At 35.5% G+C, this 22706-nt stretch overlaps 1 protein-coding gene across 1 annotated transcript in view; it reads left to right on the top strand.

Annotated features, from left to right (window-relative positions):
• LOC138692735 (uncharacterized) overlaps positions 1-22706 on the top strand; it is a 141743-nt gene that overhangs the window by 30299 nt on the left and 88738 nt on the right. The window contains exon 8 of the mRNA XM_069815927.1: positions 4393-4577. Within this exon, the coding sequence (XP_069672028.1) occupies positions 4393-4577 (185 nt within the window). The remainder of the gene's footprint in view (positions 1-4392; positions 4578-22706) is intronic.

The following is a 22706-nucleotide window of genomic DNA, read 5'->3' as shown; positions in this document are numbered from 1 at the left end:
TTTGTATATTTGTGCGTGTGTTTCTTGTTAATATCATTTACATAAATTGCATACTTATGTGTAGACATGCTAAGAGAGAAATACAATAGAACCCCTATTATCCGTGGTAATTAAGGGGGCGGGCTGAACGGTTAATCGAAAAAATCGGATAATCGGTACCATAAAAGATTTTCGTAAATTTAGTAAACTATCTGTAATGACTATCTGTGAAAAGATATCAATAGTGGAAATATCATATTGTTGATTTTTTAGTAGGTTATTTTACGACGTTTTATCAACATCTTAGGTTATTTAGCGTCTGAATGAGATGAAGGTGATAATGCCGGTGAAATGAGTCCGGGGTCCATCACCGAGGGTCCAGCACCGAAAGTTACCCAGCATTTGCTCATATTGGGTTGAAGGAAAACCCCGGAAAAAACCTCAACCAGGTAACTTGTCCCGACCGGGAATCGAACCCGGGCCAACTGGTTTCGCGGCCAGACGCGCTGACCGTTACTCCACAGGTGTGGCATATTGTAGATTAATTATATACATTATATACGTCATCGTTGACTTTTATTAAATTGAGCATGGTTGTGACTCCAATCTCGTATTCTGAGATGAGCCACAGTTTCTCGTTTTCTGAAACCACTCAGTTATTTGCACTTTTTATACTTTGCACAACACGATTTATTTTGATACTCGTAGAAGACATTTTATATAGAAGTTATACAGTACGACAACTCGGACATTAGACCATGCTGTTAAGGATAAAGTCTTATAATAACCTTCTCTAGAAAAATAACTTGTTAATATAACGAACAGTAGCATACTCCATATATTCCTGTAGGAAAAAAGCGAGGAAATACAGTCGGATAATCCTCCAATCGGTTAAGAGGGTAAGAGAACCTGTTTCTTCTAAGTGGCTTCAAGAAGTTAGAGATGACAGTAGTAAAGCAGGATGCATTTTTTTATGTTATTCCTATAACCACAACTATAACTTCAACATAATGTTTAAAAATAATAAAGTAACAAATCATATTTGTGAAAATATAATCCGTGGCGCTACAGCTCGTCAAGGGCCTAGACAGACCAGCCGGCTGCTGGCCTCACGCCCACATGCCGAAGCAGAAGTGGACGATCACCCAACCAGAATGGAAGTATCGTGTGTTTAGCACGATGATCCCCCTAGCCGTTATAGCTGCCATTTTGTGAAAACATACATATAGAAAACCTTCGGTACAGAGAAGACATATTACTCATAATATCAAGCAAATCTTCATTATCGTCGAATTTCCCTGTAATGTGCATTATACATTCAAACTTGAATTTACCTAATTTAAATCCATCATCATCATCATCACCATAATCATCATCATAATCATCATCATCATCATCATCCTGTCAAGTACTAGTCCTAAAAGAACTGTTACGGCCTGAAAAAGCGATTTTCTTGCCATCTTTTCATAGGTCGACCAAGTGACCGTTCCCATTTGGACGATACTTCATTATTGCCTTAAGGATCCAGGATGAAACCATTCTTGTGAAGTGTTCCTTCCAGTTTAACTGATATCTGGAGATATAGTCCAGTGTTGATGACACATTAAGTTCTTGAAGGATATCTTCATTTTTCTTTCGATCTCATTTAGTGTAGCCAGCTGTTGGCGCATGGATCTCATCTCGCAAGCTGTTAGTCTGCTTTCATCTTTTGTCCTTATAGTCACGTTTCACTCCCATAACATAAGACTGGTCGAGCTATTATTTGATAAAGACGAGTACGAGTTGATTTTTGTATTAATGAAAGTTTTAAAACTCTATTAATGATGCCCGTTATTTGTTGAATTTTACAATTTTCTCTGTTAAATCCAAATTTTCAACAAAAGAAAGTTTATATCCTAAATAATTAAACTCATTAACTCTTTCCAAAATTGTATTATTTAAAGAAATTGTGCTTGGTATTGGGAATTTACCACAAGAGACCATTATTTTTGTTTTGTTAATGGATATTTCCATTGAATATTTTTGAGCTATTAAATTTAAATTATGTACTGACCATTGCAAATCATCTTCTGATGTTGCTAGTAAAACAAGATCATCTACAAACGTTATTACACCTAATTTTAAATTTCTGTTAATATTGATATATTCGTGTTTTGTTTCTCATATAAACGTTAAAAAGCAAAGGAGAGAAGCCACAACCTTGTCTAACTCCTGAGTTTATTTCCGTCCAATGAGTTGCAATAAGGTTTGATTTATAAAGATTATAAATAGGCTATTATATATGAAGTGCTTTGGGATCTGATCCTTTGTCAAAATTTCGAATAACAAACTTCTGTTCACTTTATCAAATGCTTTTATAAAATCAATAAATGCCAAATGTGTTTCTATATTAAATGTTAAATATTCTATATTTAAATCAATAAATTAAAGATATGTACGGTAGGCTATTTCTGACAGTACGCATTAACTTCCTCACTACACTAAATTAATTTACTTAAAATATTTGTTTTACCTTTGTTGCACCGTTTCATAATATCTTTTATAATTTTAATTGTTGCAATTGCATTTACTTATGATTCTCTCAAGGCCGTATCGCATCGCAACGATTTTGCCGCCAGATGTCAGCTTATTTCCCTGTACCTCTACGATCACATAGATAATAGCCATTATTGTTATAATGCTGTTCACATTTTGTACATTGTGGGACATGAAGTCGCCACAGAACGGCAGGATTCAATATAACCAACATTAATTAAGCCGTTCAGAGCAAAAGTGGTGTAAGTCAAAATTGGGTAATGAGGTTTAAATTAAAAATTCTGTAAAATACAGCGCAAAGTAGCAATTAATATGTCCTTCTTGCTATCCACTGACTACTAATAGTTTAAATAAATTGAATATTAATTGCTACTTTGTGCTGTATTTTACAGAATGTTTACTTTAATCCTCATTACCCATTTTTTACTTACACCACTTCTGCTCTAAACGGCTCAATTAAATAAGGTAACTTACTGTTGTATTGAACTAAAGACAATATTTTACAAAAAATCACAATACATTTAATTCACTGTCTCCCATGAATAAAATCCATAATATTCCTTCTCATACCTCACTGTTTATTTGTTTGGGATTAATTTTCCCATTCCTTCGTTGCATTTTTCTAATACTTCTTTTGAAATCTCACATCCCCCTCTTAAATCTCCCGCCATAATTATTCGCAACAAATTATTCTCTCCTGCTCGTCGATTTTTCAGTGACCAGAACTATGGGCCCTGTAATGAGCGTATAGTCTGCCTAAATTTGGTGCATCTCCAACATAAAATAATTAACAAATATTAAATATTTTTATATAGTATGAAACAAAATATTGTACACAGGTTAACTCTTAAGAAAACGTTTTAATAGTCATGATATTCCGGCATCGCCTGACAGCTCGCCCGTAAACATCTCTCTCGTACCGTAAATACTCGCTTTCTTAAGGAGTTAGCTAGATAAATAACTATTTGATAAGACAGGCTAAAATATGTGGACATAATTGGCTGCTACCTGGAAAAGTGATTTGCAGTAATTAGAAGGTGTACTTGTCTGCACCTGGTTTTCATGTTTTGACTTAACAGTAACAATGTGAACCTATTTAATGAACCTCCCTCGCACTATACGTATAATCTTTTCGCTGTAAGGAAAAATCCTAATATAAACAATAGCACGTGACTGAAGTGAGGCTTCATTGGCCGCTGTTTGGCGCCATAGATTCTCAGTACGTGTTCCCGCCTACTGTTGTACATTCTGTTCCATGTTAAACATTTCCCGTTACTCGTCGAGTAGGCCTAAACCTCACGACTATGCATTCGTTTGCTTAGGAAACATTTACTTTATAATTACTGTAATTAAAACTCACTTAACTTATTATATACAGTTAAGAATATTTTGTTTTTGTCCGTTTTTGAGAGGGTTTCCACTCTTATGACTAATAACCACAAACACTGAGAACGCAGAAGTCATACTTAGTACCACGTACTTACGTGAAAAACTATGAGCTCAAGTGACGCCAGCTTATTACAGAAACAGACTACCTCGGTATTACTGTTAGTATTCATCCGCGTTCATAGTACATAGGCCTAACAAAATATAAAAGTAGATTTTCTTTTACATAGCGTTTTACATATAAGTGAAGTTATATGTTTCATCGTATGTAACTAGAATTCAATTTTTTATTTTCAAATAATACAAGATTATGGTTTCCAAGTACGAACTATATTTTCCTGCGTCATGTGAGTGTTTCGACGGGAGCCAATCACGGGTATGACAGCAACGTGCTTGTGTTTACGTTAGGATTTTTCTTACAGCGAAAACAGTATATTGATAAAGAGTTATCTATTCTTATTGCAGATTCTGTATTTATTTTATGTGAATTAGGTAGCTCGCATGGAGAGAAAGAAAGGCAAACATTTCCTGGAGAATTACGGCACTATTCCAAGAGATCCAATCAAAATCAACTTGGAAACGAAGGAAGAGTACCTCGGTCTCGAGTATTATGATATGTATACAAGTACTATCGACATTGAAATCAATGCAGATTTGAATGCCATTATCGACGCTGGGTGAGTTATCTTGCAAAGAACAAACTAATTATTAAGTTCAATGTTCTATTGTTGTAAAAATCGAACTACTGTCGACTTACAGTATAATTAATAAGAAATAGTAGCATGAACTTCAAACTAATAAAATTAAAACTTATTCTTAGAGGGTTATAAGTTCAGGCGATTTAAGTATTCATAATCTGTGAAAATTTCATAATCATCATCATCATCATAACAATAATAATAATAATTATCAGAATAATTTCGAGGGGAAAAATTGTTCCGGGGCCGGGTATCGAACCCGGGACCTCTGGTTAAACGTACCAACGCTCTCCCACTGAGCTACCCGGGAACTCTACCCGACACCGATCCAATTTTTCCTTTCCACTTTTTTCCTCAGCCCACTTTGAGGTCTGTGGATATAGAGGAAAAATTGGATCTGTGTCGGGTAGAGTTCCCGGGTAGCTCAGTGGGAGAGCGTTGGTACGTTTAACCAAAGGTCCCGGGTTCGATACCCGGCCCCGGAACAATTTTTCCCCTCGAAATTATTCAATTGAACTTTACAGGGAGTTATTCCTGAAAGCTTAATTTGAATAATTAACAGATCAGCAGTAGAAGCAGCAGCACTATCATCATAATAAACATTGCAATTTGCAAATTTGTTTTGGTTTCATCTGAAGTCAATTCAAAGTTTTTTTTTTTTTCTTCTTTTCGCGTCTAAATTTTTTGTTTGCAATCGCTTACTATTTTTACTAGACAAATTTATTTATTTTTGTTTATTAAAATTATATATTTAATTATAATTTTGTTGCGTTTCTTTTTACTTTTGTCACTGGTTCCATTTTGGAACCTTATTAGTAATATGTTACTTCTATTTCTTATGGTATAGAAAAGTATCCTCAAGTTTCTTCCGAAAAGAATTTAATCTGTTTCCACTCTGTTCCCTTCTTTATGACTTCGCCGTCATATATCAATTGAGAAGAGCTAATTTTTTCTTGAACATTTTTAAAACTAAATTATGTCTTTTTAAGTATTCTTCACTATTCTTAAGACTTGCAGAAATTATATTTTTTAGGCTGCAGTAACCTAATATGCTTGAAGTACTTACAGTAACCGAATAAAGGAAATTTTCTCAAGTTTTGTTACTGAGTTTAACTTCTTTCTGATCGAATGCTACGCCACTAAACTATTTCATGAAGTTATATTCTTCTGTTTCTGTTGATATTGTTACATTTAGACCTGTATAAATACAGAACTTTGTTTATAAACGTTGTCATCTCATTTGGTATTTATGTCTTAGCTACTAAGCGTGCTGCAGCAGGTGGCACCGTACTTCATCCCCGCTTCTTAAAACTTGTATAAAATCTTACCTTATTGAAGATGCTGTAAATATCCTCCCTCGGCTAAATGGACATTTAATACAAGTTTATTATCATCCGTCAACAACCGACCCTATGTGACCGAATGATCAATCTTTCATATTAGTGATCTAGAGTGTAATAAAATGACAAGTATTTTCGCCCGTTAGGGCGTCTTCAAGTCTCAAGTTTGCATTTAAATAACCCAATTTGAACGACATATTATTACATCATTATTACTAATTAAAATCTAGAGTTTGAAAAATAAAAATCTGTGCAATTATTACATAAACTAATATACACGTATTATATGTTATGGTTTTATTTAACGACGCTCGCAACTGCAGAGGTTATATCAGCGTCGCCGGATGTGCCGGAATTTTGTCCCGCAGGAGTTCTTTTACATGTCAGTAAATCTACTGACATGATCCTGTCACATTTAAGCACACTTAAATGCCATCGACCTGGCCCGGGATCGAACCCGCAATCTTGGGCATAGAAGGCCAGCGCTATACCAACTTGCCAACCAGGTCGACTTACACGTATTATAAAAGACTGGTCGATCCACTGACATGTAATGCAAATTTCAACAAGTTTTACATTGGCGTTTAATACAGGAGTATCTATATATGTGTCCATAAATGTGGGGGCGTATTCCTGACATCAAACCATAACAAAAAGTTCATATGAACATGGATCCGCAAACCCTTCGTTAGGGAGTTATGGGTTTATTGGTAATGGTACATGTGATACATTTAACAACATACATTTACAAAAATTGCTCAAAATGACCTCCTCCTGCTTCTCTAGCAAGCGTTAGTGATTGCGTGCAAACGTTTTTCCACAAGGTAAGTGCTTCTCAGGGTACTTTTCTGCATAAAGTTGACGTGCTGCTACCGTATTCCCATCTGCTAGGCCATAAATGTACTGCATATCCGTCATTTCTCTCGCTGAATACATCTTGTGATGTAGTAAATGTAACTGTGAATAACACAAAACAGAACAAAAGGCAATCAGACAAAACAAAACAAGTGTCGTGACTAACTGTAATGAAGAAAGTGGGGAAAAATGCAAGTTTGAGGTCACTACAGGAAATTCCTTTCATAACTCCGTAACGAAGGGTTTGAGGACCCATGTTCATATGAACTTTTTGTTATGTTTTGGTGTCACATTTATGGAAACATATATAGGTACACCCTGTACAGTATAAATATCATTTTTATACAAGGTTAAAAGATTTAAATTGTTGACTACATTCTTTAATTTTTTATGAATGTAGTATACTCGTACTTAGGCCTATAAAATCATAAAGTCAGCTTGAGTGCATGTGATGAACGTAAATTGCTGAGATTCATCATTATTCACATAATATAGGATTAACCAAGGATGATACATGTTTTTAATTGATTATTTTACGATGCTTTATCAACTACTATGGTTAACTAGCTTCTGAAGGAGTGAAGGTGGTAATGCCACGAAATGAATCCAGTGTCCAGCATTTGATCTTAATGAGTTGAGGGAAAATGCTGGAACAAACGTGAACCAGATAACTTGTCCCAGGTTTTGAACCCGGGCCCTCTCGTTTCACGGTCAGGAATGCTAACCGTTACTCTACAGGGGTGGAACATATTAAAGTGTTATGTAGTTGTTTTATCTTTGGTCTTTACTTCTAAAATTAATATAGATTACAACAAATTTCACTAAAAGCAGTTTTTAGCCTTTTTGACAAAAGTGTAATTATAAATCACTTCCTTGTGTAACTGTAAGTCTCTTATAAGAAACCTTAACTCTTTATTTACTAATATAATATTTAATTAAAAAGTTATTTTATTCGTTATATAAGTGGACTTGTACTGAGGAAAATTATAGATTAAATCTGATGCTAAGTGCTTTGTGACAAGCACAGCGCCTCTGAAGCGAAACCCTTCCAATGGTCTGTTAAATGTCTTTCCTGTGAATGCACATCAGTGCTTAACGGCTGGAAAATGTGTACAAGGACGATGTGAAGTACAAATGTGATATGAGGCGACGCAAGTCGTAATTGCTGTTCATCTAGCATTTCCATTTTAATTTACAGCTCCTCCTACAAGCGATATTGTAACGTTCCTTCTCACTTGAAGTTTAAATACACAGAACGCAGACATTATAATTCCCATAAACATTTCTGCAAAGATTATATCCATAGAAACATGGAGCGAAACTGTGATTGAGTTAGCAGTCTGTTACAGGTTACCATGGTAACGAATAATGTAGCTTAGAACTGGAATTTTATGATCATGTGGAAAGGAGATGGAAATATGCGTATATTGATTCCGAAATATATGTCAGTAGTGCGACACTAGACATGTTGCGGAATTAAATTAAGAACACCATGTGTGCAGTTTGACGCACATTACAAATTTTATAGATGTTATATTGCTGCAATTAGCAGTGGAAGGTTAGTGTCAAATTATTTTCACCTCATTACCACCTAGCCATATTTTTCACATAAATTTGTAAGATAATTATTTTAAATTTGACATAGGATAGTCAATTTTGACAACTACGATTGTTCTGGACATTGATGACAATTTTATTATTCCATTTATGCACATTCACTTTCAAAGAAATTTCCACCATTATATACTCCTGTGTGTATATGTGTGTCTGTGTGTGTCAAAAGTCCGGTAACACTTTAAATATTTTATTACACAAAAACTACTAATGATAGCACTTTCAAACACACGTCAATTTAAAGTCAAACTCTCAAAGTTCTGTTTACACCTTACAGTGATTCAATATGTGAACCACGAGTGACTCGGCATGTCAAAACGATAATCAAACTCTTCCCATAACCTTTTCAACATATCCTCTGTGACCGTGGCGGCAGCTTCTCGAATTCTGGTTTTTAGTTCCTCTAAATCACGTGGAAAAGGCAGTACAAACACACGGTCCTTTAGATACCCCTATAGAAAAAAAAAGTCACATGCAGTCATATCGGATGACCTTGGTGGCCATGTCATGAAACATCTGTCCCTTATTCAAGCATGTCCAATCCAACGATCAGACTCAGATATCTCCGTATTCAAGTAAGCACGAACTGCATTGTAGAAATGTGGCGGAGCCCCATCTGAAAGATGAAATCGTCATCGAGATCTTGTCTAAGTTGAGGCACCAACCATTGCTCCAACATGTCCAGATATGAATGTCCAGTCACAGTAGCCTCAATGAAGAAGAAAGGTCCGTACAGTTTTCGTTGTGACAACGCGCAGAAAACATTCACCTTTGGTGAATCACGCTCATGTTCAATGATTCTGTGAGGTTTCTGTGTACCCCAAACACGACAGCTGTGCTTGTTAATTTTCCCACTCGTATGGAATGTCGCTTCGTCGCTGAAAATTAAGCGGCTGAATAACTTTGAGAGTTTGACTTTAAACTGACGTGTGTTTGAAAGTACTATCATTAGTAGTTTTTTTGTGTAATAAAATATTGAAAGTGTTACCGGACTTTTGATATGCCCTGTTATATATATAAAACAGGGATTCAACTCATCTCAGTACTCCTCCCTACATATATTTAACGTCAATGGAATTGATGAGAGCGAGATGAGGACGGGTATTCGCCTAAGATTACCTCAAATTCACCTTATGGTTGGGGAAAATCTCGGAAAAAACCCAACCAGGTAATCAGCCCAAGCGGGAATCGAATCCGCGCCCTAGCGCAATTCCGGATAGGCAAGCAAGCGCCTAAGGTGACTGAGCTACTGTACGCCGGTGGCTGAAAAGATAGGTTACGTAGGATAGGTTAGATAACGTGTGTTAGGAATCGTAGGTGAGATATCCTAGATTAATCTGCCATTAGATAACAATAACAATATATCATAGATTAATTACCGTATATAGTTGTCATGAATTATTCTGGATTATTTTTTATTAATTTAAGACGGTGTATATAATTAAATAACAAACTAAAAGAATAACAATTTATTGTAAGTTAGTTTAGGTAACTTTAGAATTGTTCATTTACAATCGTTTCGATTCTGTTACGTTATTTCCTGTTTGGTTTCCATTATTTCTGTTACACTATATTACCTTTGTTTACTTTTGGGCCCGTTAGGTTGGAAAATATTGCAATTTTTTTCAAATTACCACGAAATACGAGACGATAGCTGGTGTCGATGGGCAAGACTCGCTATGGTGTGTAAGAAAGGCCGTTGTCAAGAGATTGTTTGCAGCGATTTTTCTTAATTTATTATTGGACTATTTGGTTCATATTGACTAGGTACGAGTCAGTTTATCCTTAAATAAGGTACATGAAACATATTAATGAAATAATATTAATTAATAAAAACAGTTCGTGTTCATTTGAAATAAACAACACACAATGGCGATTTTTTTTTTTTCCACAGAAATTGTAACTACGCGTATTTTCTTCTTACATTTTGCTGTGTGCACTTATGGCTTTTAAGGAACTCGGAGGTTCATTGCCGTCCTCACATAAGCCCGTCATCGGCACCTATCCTGTGCAAGATTAATTTAATCCCTAGTATCATATCCCACCTCCCTCAAATTGATTTTAATATTACCCTCCCATCTACGTCTCGGCCTTCCCAAAGATCTTTTTCCCTCCAGCCTCCCAACTAGCACTCTCTATGCATTTCTGAATTCGCCCATACGTGCTACATGCCCTGCCCATCTCAAACGTCTGGATTTAATCTTCCTAATTATGTCAGGTGAAAAATATAATGAGTGCAGTTCTGCGTTGTGTAACTTTCTCCATTCTCCTGTTACTTCATCCCCATATATTTTCCTAAGAACCTTATTCTCAAATACCCTTAATCTCTGATCCTCTCTCAAAGTGAGAGTCCAAGTTTCATAATCCTACAGAACAACCGGTAATATAACTGGTTTATAAATTCTAACTTTCAGCTTTTTTGAGAGCAGACTGGAAGATAAAAGCTTCTCAATCGAATAATAGCACGCATGTCCCATATTTATTCTGCGTTTAATTTCCTCCCAAGTGTCATTTATATTGTTACTGTTGTTCTAAGGTATTTGAATTTTTCCACCTCTTCAAAGAATAAATTTCTAATTTTTATATTTCCATTCCGTACAATATTCTGGTCACGAGATTTTCTCCTAACATATTCAAGTCATCCGCACAGACAAGAAGCTGATGTAACCCGTTCAATTCCAAACCCTCTCTGCTACCCTGAACTTTCCTAATGGCATATTCTAGAGCAAAGTTAAAAAGTAAAGGTGATAGTGCATCTCCGCGCTTTAGCCCGCAGTGAATTGGAAAAGCATCAGACAGAATCTGGCCTATACGGACTCTGTTGTACGTTTTACTGAAACACATTTTATTGTTGTGTGTAGTCACAGTAATGGACATAATGCAATCTTGAATGTATTAATTTCTTGTCATATAATCAGATCGTTATTTCTGAAGTTTTCAAGACTCTCCTGTGAATTTTCGAAAGAACATAACAAAGGAAATGTATAACTAGTGATTGTTAATCCTTTACGAATGAGAAGCCAGAAAATTATTTTAGGATGCGGCCACACCGAAGGAGACTTGCTTATCGTGACCGACAGAATCGCGTGGTCTGCATGCCATCTAACCAGGCGAACGAATACATCTGTTTTTTTTTTTCTGGATAGTCACCAGGCAGCTAACAAGTACTAGTTTAATGGAATTATTGTTGTGTGTTTGTAATAATAATGGATGATAATATGAATGAAGCATCTGTTTTGAAGATAGACATTTTGGAATCTGTCCGATAACCTGCACAAAATCGCTGTGATTACTGAAAAATTGTGGGAAAATGTAGAACAGGAATTTAAAAAAGGGTTAACTCCCCGTGCGTAACTCGAACGATTAAGATCATACATCCAAACATGACTGTTGATATACCAAATCAAAATTCATTTTTTTCAGAGATGTATTTTTCGAAAGAATTAGTTTTCTAGCCAATGCTTAAATAGGCACATTCGTACTGTTAAAAAAGGAAGGAATGAAGGCGCATAGCGTAGCAGTGTGACCACCACGTATCTTACCGTTATCTATACTGTTGTCGCTGTAAGAAAAATCCTAATGTAAACATAAGCACGTTGCTGTCATACCCGTGACTGGCTCCCAGTCGAAACATTCACATGGCGCAGGAAAATATAGTTCGTATTTGGAAACCACAATCTTGTATTATTTGAAAATAAAAAAATTGAATTATAGTAGTTAAATACGATTAAACATTTAACTTCACGGCTGCAAAAGGGTATCTGTCGGATACAGGGGGGGAGAGCCATTAATCCTTCCCATTGAAGGCTTTAAGGAACTAACCTGGACAAATACCCAATGTCCCATCCCTACCTTCCCGTGGTGCAGCTGTTAGTAAGCATAATTTTACAAGCTGAACTAAAGGGAGGGGCTACTCATTAATTAGCACTGGTCAGCTTGATGAGTTAATGACTGAATTTGGTATAATTTTCCTCTAACCAATACCTAATTCCTACTTTACCCTTTCCTATCCAGTCCTCTGGCTGAACTCTTACTTTCTTCGACCCCGACGGCATTAGAGCATTCGAGGCCTAGGGGTTCATTTCCCTTTCCTTCTCCTCTTTCTACTTTTCTGTTCCTAGTACTGACCTGCTATGGCACTAAAATCGTCCTCCAGTGGCTTAAGGAGGGAAAGCTGGTGATCAACAAGATCTCCCAGCTAGGTCCAATGGACCCGTCGACCAACAGCAGTTGTGGTCCTCCAGACATTTTGGGGGTTGTGTGTGAATGAAGTAGCCACCAAAACGTTAAAATATGGTGTTCACTTAAATCGGCTACAACTTGCCATTTTTCACTCTGATATGAAGATTCGGAACACCTCAAAATCTGTGCTTCAGTGGCTGGTCATGATAATATCTTTGAAAAATATTGGAGTGCAAGAGGTCAAATGACTTTATTGTCAAACGCCTGGCATTAGAAAACAACAACAACATTTAACTTCACTCATATGTGAAACGTTATGTAAAAGAAAAGCTACTTTTATATTTTGTTATGTACTATGAACGCGGATGAATATGAACAGTAATACCGAGGTAGTCTGTCCTTGTAACAAGCTAGCGTCACTTGAGCGCGTTGGTGTTCGCGTAAGCACGTGGTACTGAAGTATGGCTTCTGTATCCTCAACTGTCCATTGTGAAGACATAAGATTTAAAAATAATTTAATTACCAGTAATTATAAAATAAATGTTTCCTAAGCAAACGAATTTATAGTATTGAGGTTAGGCCTACTTGACGAGTAACGGGAAATGTATAACATGAAACAGAATGTACAATAGTAGGCGGGAACATGTACTAAGAATCTATGGCGCCAAACAGAGGTCAATGAAGCCTCACTTCAGTCACGTGCTATTGTTTATATTAGGATTTTTCTTACAGCGAAAAGATTATAGGCGCCTAACCAACCACCAGATAAGCAAGCCTCCGTTAGTGTTGCCGTAGCCTTAGCAACTAATTACTTGGACTTGTGTTCTTTGTGGCAACTTTTTCGTTTCTGAAATGCTAGAACTAAGACTCGAGATGACTATAACAAAAATACTACTGTACGTAATAGCTAAAGTTGATGGAGAACGTTTCCTTTAAAAGTATAAATGGTTAGTTACGTCACTTTTAAAAGAGATTTTCATAATCAGGAAATCAATGCCAAAAATAACTATGATATACGAATAGTTATTATAGAAGATTAATGACATGTCTACTCGCACGATACAATTATACATTAAATCATATATATTATTTTTAGTATTATAATTATTGTCGTCTGTGAAATCCAGTCATAAAAGTTTATCTTTATTTAATCAACTATTGTTGTTGTTTTCTAATGCCAGGCGTTCGACAATAAAGTAATTTGACCTCTTGCACTCCAATATTTTTCAAAGATATTATCATGGTCAGCCACTGAAGCACAGGTTTTGAGTTGTTCCGAATCAATTTCTTGGTTTGAGTTGCACAATGGACATTTTGGGGACTGATATATTCCAATTCTGTGCAGGTGTTTGACCAAACAGTCATAGTCTGTTGCCAAATAAATGCAGCTACAGACGATTTTCGTGGTAAAACGGGAATTAACTGTGGATTATGACGCAGAGAGTTCTATTATTTCCCTTGAGATTGTATTATCAAATTTTGTTTGTTGAAGTCTAAGTATGTAGATTTAATAAATCTTTTCACAGAGTAATACGTAGATTTAGTAACAGGTCTATAAGTAGCAGTGCTGCCCTTCTCTGCTAAAGCATCCTCATTCTCGTGTCCCAAGATTCCACAATGGGATGGTATCCATTGAAATACAATTCTTGTATTGAGTGTTATTAATTGAGAGAGTATTTTAGTTATTTATGCTGTTTGAGATGAAGGTGTGTGTCTCGAGACTATTGCTAGAATAGCTCCTTTGGAGTCTGACAATATAACTGCAACATTAAATTTATTGATGTGGCACAGACGGTTCCTGAGAATTTCACTTATTACAATGATTTCTCCATCAAAACTTGTTATTCCATATCCAGGAGGTCTATAAAGTGAGAGAAGACAGCACGTAACACGTGTAATTTGTATCATACACATATCTTCTGTATAATAGTGCAAGAGAATAAACTAAAAATGTGAATATAATTACAATACCGCTATCATAAAGTAAAGAGTTGTCACAACATGCATATCACATAGACCAGCAATGAGAAAGATTTTTACCCTCTATACTTCGTTCCATAATGTCTGACAGGAGAAATAAACACTGCCGGCAGAGGAGGAGAGAAGTATAATTGCTATTCAACCAATGGTAGAGGTTTGATTCCACGCTTGTCTTCAAGTTGGACAGGGGTAGAACATTTCATACCGTCCATCTTCAAGTCAAGGGAAGAATGAGACCTCTGTCTTTGTTTCAATAGCAATTATTATATTTCTCTCCTTCTTTGCCTGCAATGTTTACATCTGTCAGACCTTATTAATAACGCTTATTTTATTGTGACAAAAGTTAGATCATTATTATTATTATTATTACTATTATTATTATTATTATTTCCGATCGGAAGTTTCACTTGAACGCGGGTTCGATTTCCACTTGGACTGTACACTGTACAACATGAAAAATGCCCTTTACATGAAAACATGTGTTTCTTGTATATTTATGGCTGGAAATAACTAATCTGTACTCGGTTTTTGCCTAAGACGAACCATTTTCCAAAAAATCCACAATTTAGTATTTTATGTATTTCCTCGATTATATTGCTATGTTTCCTTAATTTAAATTATTTTTCGAATATCCTGCTTCTTCTATCAAACATTTTCAGTGCAGGTATAGGTTTAGACACATTTAGAAATATATATCTACATCAATCATTCACTGCCAGGTTGATCATATCATAATTCCAGCTTTTTAAATGTATTTTTTTGTTTACTTTCATAAGTTTCCATTCACCACGTGATATTGCTCATTGAAAGTGGTGTTTGTGGAGTGCTGTTAAGTGTGAAGTACTAATGTTTTAAGGCCTAAGGACACAGTGAACTACATTCAATGCAGTATGTCTCGTCAATGTAAAAATAAGCCTGACTTATTTTGTTATGTGTGTGGCGAAGTTACATTCAAGAATCAACAATGTAGCTTGTCACCATTGGTTAGAAAGGCATATGAATTGTACTTTGGATGCAGAGTTGGAGATCAAGTTAAAGAAACGATAAAAAAATCTGTTCCTCCTTTCACTCTTTTGAGTCGCTTGAGAAACTTCTTGCCCCAGCAACTAAAACTTACCCTAGTACAAACCCTAGTAATGCCGCACTTCGATTATTGTGACGTTTTGTTAAGTGATCTAAGTTCTGAACTGTCAGTCAAGTTACAGCGAGCTCAGAATATGTGCGTCAGATACGTGTGCAACATCCGACGATATGATCATATATCACCGTCCTTCGCAAGTCTCTCATGGCTCCGACTTAAAGAACGCAGAACTTTACACTCTTTGTCTTTACTCTTTCGAATTCTGCACACCTCAACACCAAATTACCTTTCGTCTCGTTTCTCTTATCTATATTCTAACCACGACGTAAATACCAGATCACTTATCTGTGGCACGCTAAATATACCTCTTCATAGAACATCTTGTTATTCCTCATCTTTTACAATATCCACCTCGCGTCATTGGAATTCCTTGTCACAAAGTATTAGGGGCTGCAAGACAACAAACACCTTTAAGAACAGCTTAAAAGATAACCTTATTAGCATTTCACTCCAATCATACTGATTTAAAATATTACTGACTACACTGTTGCTTTTTTCTTTAGACATCATCCTGATTGTGCTGCATTTTCAAAATTGTCTCATAATAATCTCTTTCTATTATCTAATATCATTTGAAATATATTAACATTCTATATATTTTAGTTTAATTCTGCTACACAGTTTATTTCAGTGTTTAATTAATAGTTCATAGTAGTTTGTTGTTTAATTCGTAAATAACTCTTGTATACATGTAACTCTCATCTAAATCAAATTGTTGAATTCTTTGTAAGTTCATGCATATGTATATACAGTTTCTGCTGGTTGAGTGGAAGAGAAGGCCTTACGGCCTTAACTCTGCGAGCTAAAATAAATCATTATTATTATTATTATCAGGATGTCTTGGGCTCCACATATATGCTGCAATTCATGCTCTAGGAATCTGAGAAAGTGGTTACAAGGAAAACGTAGCGCAATGAAATTTGGTGTACCTATGGTTTGGCGCGAACCAAAAGACCACATAACGGATTGTTACTTTTGTATTGACAGATGTTAGGGGTTCACGCCCAAATCCAAACACTCTATGCGGTATCCAAACATACCCTCCGCTATGCGACCAGTTTCTCATTCTGAAGACCTTCTTGTACCTATAGCTCCAGATAAATATACTCTTGATTCAGAGGAAGACACTTCAGATGCCCGATGCGGTCAAGATCCAGATTTTCAACCCTCTCCATCTATGACATGTGTACATCATGAACCGTCTTGTACGGGACTTAAAACTGTCTCAAACAGATGCAGAATTACTGGGTTCTAGGCTACAAGGTTGGAATCTGTTAGATAAAGATGTAAAAATTACTTCATTTAGAAGACGACAAAGCAATTTTGGCACTATTTTGAGGAGAAAGAAGGCATTATTTATTGCTGTGATGTCAATGGGTTATTTCAGGCATTGGGACATGAACACATTGTAGGAGACTGGCGCCTGTTTATTGACTCTTCCAAACGTAGTCTAAAGGCAGTACTCCTCCATATAGGCAATGTTTTTCCCTCTGTTCCTATAGCATACCAAGGAAACATATGAGGTAATGAGTGCTATATTGAAATTAATTGACTACTCTACATTCAAATGGCACATTTGCGGAGACTTAAAAGTTATTGGGATATTAACAGGCATGCAACAAGGACACACTAATTCTGCTGCTTCCTATGTGAATGGGATAGTCGTGACAGAAAAAGTCACTACATCCGTAAACAGTGGCCTCCACGACAAAACTACATTCCTGGCACCAAAAACATATCTCATGAACCACTTGTGAATCCGCAATATGTCTTTCTTCCACCATTGCACATTAAACTTGGTTTAATGAAAATTTTTGTAAAAGCGCTGCACAGAGAAGGGTTAGCCTTCTTGTATCTCAGAAACAAATTCAAAAGTTTAAGTGAGGTAAAGGTAAAAGAAGGGGTTTTTATTGGCCCACAAATTAAATCAGTCATGCACGACAAAGACTTTGAAAATAAACTATCAGAAGGAGAAAAAGCAGCGTGGCAGGCATTTAAATCAGTATGTTCAAGTTTCCTTGGAAACGAGAAAGCTGAAAACTATGAAGATCTTGTTCGTGACATGGTGAAATGCTTTCGTGTTATAGGCTGCAATATGTCTTTAAAACTACACTTTTTGGACTCACATCTAGATTTTTTCCCTCAAAACCTGGGTGCAGTTAGTGATGAGCATGGCGAAAGATTCCACCAGGACATTGATATGTTTGAAAAGCGCTTCAGTGGACGATGGAATGGAAGTATGCTAGCTGAATATTGTTGGTCTACTATCAGGGACCTCCACCAGATGCCTACAAGCGGAAACGGCCAAAAAAATAATTTTAGTGTATGTGTTTTCCGTAATGAGTGTCGCTGTTAATTTTCTCTTTGACCAATTTGTATAAATATGAAAAGCGGGTCTCCTAAAAAAAAAAAAAGGTACGTGATGGACGATTTTGGTTTTCAGATATGAATCAAGCACCTTTTGTTTATACAGAATCACATACTTTCATCTAAAGGGCAGACACAAAGTTCAAATTTGTTGTACAGTGTTATCTGGTTGGGTTTTTCCGAGGTTTTCCCAATCGCAAGGCAAATGTTATGTAATCTATGGCTACTCCTCGGCGTCATCTCACCAAATATCACCTCACTTTCATCAATTCCATCGACGCTAAATAACCTCGTAGTTGATTCAACGTCGTTAAATAACCAAATAAATAAAATAAATTATTATTATTGTTATTATTATTATTATTATTATTATTATTATTAATACTGCTAATACTATTTCATTAATTTTAATGTATTATGTTTTTCCAAACTGTTGCTCAAGTCATATGATGTCTCTAATCTTTCCGTTTTTTGTTTTGGGCATTAAAACTCATGCATGCATACATACATACATACATACATACATACATACATACATACATACATAGCCTACATTCATACATACATACGTACAGTTCACACCTGTAGAATAACGATTAACGCGTCTGGCCGCGAAACCAGGTGACCCGGGTTCGATTCTCGTTTGGGGCAAGTTACCTGTTTGAGTTTTTTTCCGGTGTTTTCCCTTAACCCAATATGATCAAATGCTGGGTAACTATCGGTGCTGGACCCGGACCCATTTCACTGGCATTATCCCTTCATCTCATTCAGACACACACACACACACACACACAGATATAACTTTATGTATGTGATATTGCTGTACATTTTAAATTTTCGCGAATGTAGATATATCTCAGATAGTATAATTCTATTAAATCTGTTGTCAGTAACCTAAAGCTACGGTTTGTTTACGACGACCATCGTCGGACGCACATCGCCGGCGATGATCGTCAGGAAATAGTTTCCTTATCAGTGTACAGCGCTGTCAATTCTCATTTGTTTTCCTGCCATAACTCGATTCTATATTTCTACATAGCCTTCTGTAAATATCTATTATTGAACATTTACGGGCGATGTGCGTCATGAATTTGCTTCGGAACCAACCTCCAGTGATCTGCGTCGCGTCCAACGATCTACTTTGGCGATTTTCGTTTTAGGGCTATACTACACGCACCAGTGATGCCAACTCAGAATTCCATTTACCGCTGCACAAGCTTAAAAAAACCGCTAAACTGTACTTGAAAAACTCCAGATTTTTCTTAACACATCACTTCCAAATTTGAAATACAAACTAGACAGTTTTAGGAACTGGAGAATTTTATAAAAATGTGAACTAAATTATGAAAGTGTGTATCATTTCGTAGACTCTATGCTCTATGCAAAATCGTATGGACAATTAAATCTGAATATTTTGCATTCAATATCACTTTACATCATTTACATCGAGCTTTCCAACTATCACCGGCAACTTCTTCCACCCAATCTTTCAACACATTATGCTTTTTTTTTCACACATCTCTAAACTTTTGTACGTATGGAGATTTATGCGGCATATTTCTCTTCAAAATAGAATGAAGTAGATCAAGAACAATACACTGGACACTTCGGAAACAACCACATTCACAATCACACCAGTCGGTTCGAAATCTGATTTCACTGAGCTCGAGTCGTGCCTGCCAACAATGAGTCTGGTTTTAAGTTTTAAGTGACTTATGTCTGTGTTACATGAACTACAATGCAGAATGAAAAGAAAATTGAATGATATATAATATAAGACGACATTAAGATATATGGATCATATGAAGAGACAAAGAGGAAGGCAGAAAGTAGGAAAGGCTAGAGAATGCTGGGTTTGCAGTGAAAGACTGCCCATATACAGAACACTGTGAATGAATGAATGAATGAATGAATCATAATATAAGTTATCGTAAATGTAAATAATAATTCAGTTCATTATCTACTGTTTTTGATTAAACATATAAATTCATTTACAAAAACTATGCCTACAGGATTAAACGAATGTGGCATACCTTATTTGTACAACAGCGGATGAGGCAGGAAATGGACTTGGTTGTACGAAATCGAGTTATCATAAAACATTAATATTTTATACTCGCACAAAAAAATTGTGATAATACCATACTAATCTCTGGTTTATGACTAACTGATGTTGTTGTCAGCAAGTAGGCCTACATATAAAAACAATATAACATCTTTACAGAAAAAAAAAACTTAAAAATATCGTCTCCCTTTGCTGTAATCATCAAAAAAACGCCAAATAAATAGCTAGCCGCTGACGGTAAAATTCTGTAGCTGACCATAGTCCTGAAAACACCAGATTTAGCTACAAAACCGCTGACTTGGCAACACTGACACGAACGTTAAAAACGTTGCGTTGACAGGCGTTGGTAACGTGTGAAAAATGTATAAATTACACTTGCGCATTCATTTTAACTGATAGCAACTCCAGGCAACAATCGCAAGCGATGTGCACCCGACAATGATCGCCGTTAACAAACCGCAGCTTTAGAGCCGAATTTCATCTGTTTTCAACTTTAATAGTTTGGCTTATTTCAAAACTAAATTTTGTTGTTATATTTCATGAATATACTGTATAGTCTCAGTTTTGTAAGTATTGGCATTGGGTAAAACTAGAACTTCATATTTACAAATGAAGAAATTGAATGTAGTAGAAAAATGGAGTTATTCTAAAGAATCCCTTTTTCAATTTGAATAGAAAACCAAATTTTCATCATTAAACACTCTCAAAATTAGAAATAAATTTTTAAATAACACATAGACAACTCATTCATGAGTTAGTTCTGTTAAACCGTAATCTTTATTTGCTACCACATATCAAATAAACTTACTGTAATAATGTGAATTATGTTGAAGCTAGCACATATGAATTACGCACCGTCAGTTAAATAAACATGTCAGATTTACGCTGCTCTGCTGAGTAATCAGTTAATGTTTATGATTCTGCAATACTCTCGATAATTTGATTCACAGTCCACTGTACACAGTAATTATAGCGTACATACAGTCTGTAGGCCTACTGCTCTTGACAAGGCAAATTTCTTTCATAAAAGAAAAAAAGTAAATGTCAAAACGTGAAACGTACATACATAAATTATTGTACATTTTTATGCTTTTGACTCAATGATGAATTATAATCAATATATCTGGTATATTTGTAACACAAATCAATCCTCTTTTTTTTAAGTACTTAGCCGAATTATTAAATGTATTTTGTTACTTTCATTCTAGATTGTTGCATATCCGATAGCCACCGTAGTTAAGTATATTTTTTCAAGTTAAGTCAAAGTAATTTAGAATGGATATTATATTTTAGATAATACTAATCACATGGAAAATAATTGAATGTGTAAAAACCCTTAGGTAATTATGCCTTATTATAACATACTGTATTACACATTTTACATATGCTACTTTGATTTTTGTATTAAGTAAAATTTACATAATTTAATCGGTTATTTCAGAAACCAGTCAAACGCCAAAACAAGAAAAAATGAATTAATGGCGGTATAATGTTCTTTGAGGATATTCGTACATTTTAGTGCTGAAAACAGTCAAATGCCGTCCTCCTGTAATGGCCACGCATTACGTTGAATTTCGTGTTTAGGTCAGAAACCAATCAAGCGCCAGCGCATGACTGATTTCTGCGGTAAACTATGGGTACATTTTGTATTCATAGTTTTGTGACCAACTGATTGAAAAAGTGTTTTGTGGTTAGCGTAGTGTTTTTTTTAATAATAACAATAGATCTATATCGTAGTGAAATGTCTTAAAGTTCAGAAGACGAACTTGTACCCTACTTAAAAGGAAACGAGGAGTGGTAAACGAAAACACTTATAAACGTAATACTATTCGTAATGCAAGGGTAAAAGGATAAGGCTATTTTTCTTATTCTGGCAGGAAAGTACCTCAGAAAACTAATCCCGACACCCTCAATTATAAGTTCAATGCAAAATGTTATTTAAACATTAATGAGGAAGTGACAAATGAGACATGAAGGTATTTTCATTCTCTTGAAAATAAAAACTCTCAAGATACCTATGTGCAGACTTTGGTTGAGGTTACTAAAGTTAAGCGTATACGTAAAAAACAAGGTCCAGAACAAGAGTTGGCAATGAAAATGTTAATGAAGGCAGTTTTAAAAGACCTCATCCTTAGTAGTACTGAAACATGTTTGCAACAATGTGTTTATGAAAATCCATTGTATTTCACATAACAGATTAGGAAGAATTTGTCAGTTATTGCTTGAAAATACTAGCTATAAAGACATTAAATATTTCCTTTAAAAATATTGGTTTTATAACAAAATCCTAAACAATTTGAGAATTAGGGCCTATGCCATAAAAATAAGTTTCCACCACTCGTTTATTGCAGAAACCAGTTAAGTGAAAAACATTTTCGTATTTTTTACAGCTAAGTTAAAACGCACAAAATAATTTTCCTTGGATAAAAAAATTGAAATATATACTACTTTCAGCAAAAAATATTAAAACTACTAGCAAACCATTTAGTCTGATGCTAGACAGTTTTTTTTCCCCCCCACAATTGGCTAACTTGGTTCTTGACTGGTTTCTGAAATAAGCGATT

Source organism: Periplaneta americana, chromosome 17 (genome assembly GCF_040183065.1).
Source record: "Periplaneta americana isolate PAMFEO1 chromosome 17, P.americana_PAMFEO1_priV1, whole genome shotgun sequence".
Classification (NCBI taxonomy): domain Eukaryota; kingdom Metazoa; phylum Arthropoda; class Insecta; order Blattodea; family Blattidae; genus Periplaneta; species Periplaneta americana.
The sequence above is the reverse complement of the archived record's forward strand: the minus strand, read 5'-3'. Positions and strand labels throughout refer to the sequence as shown.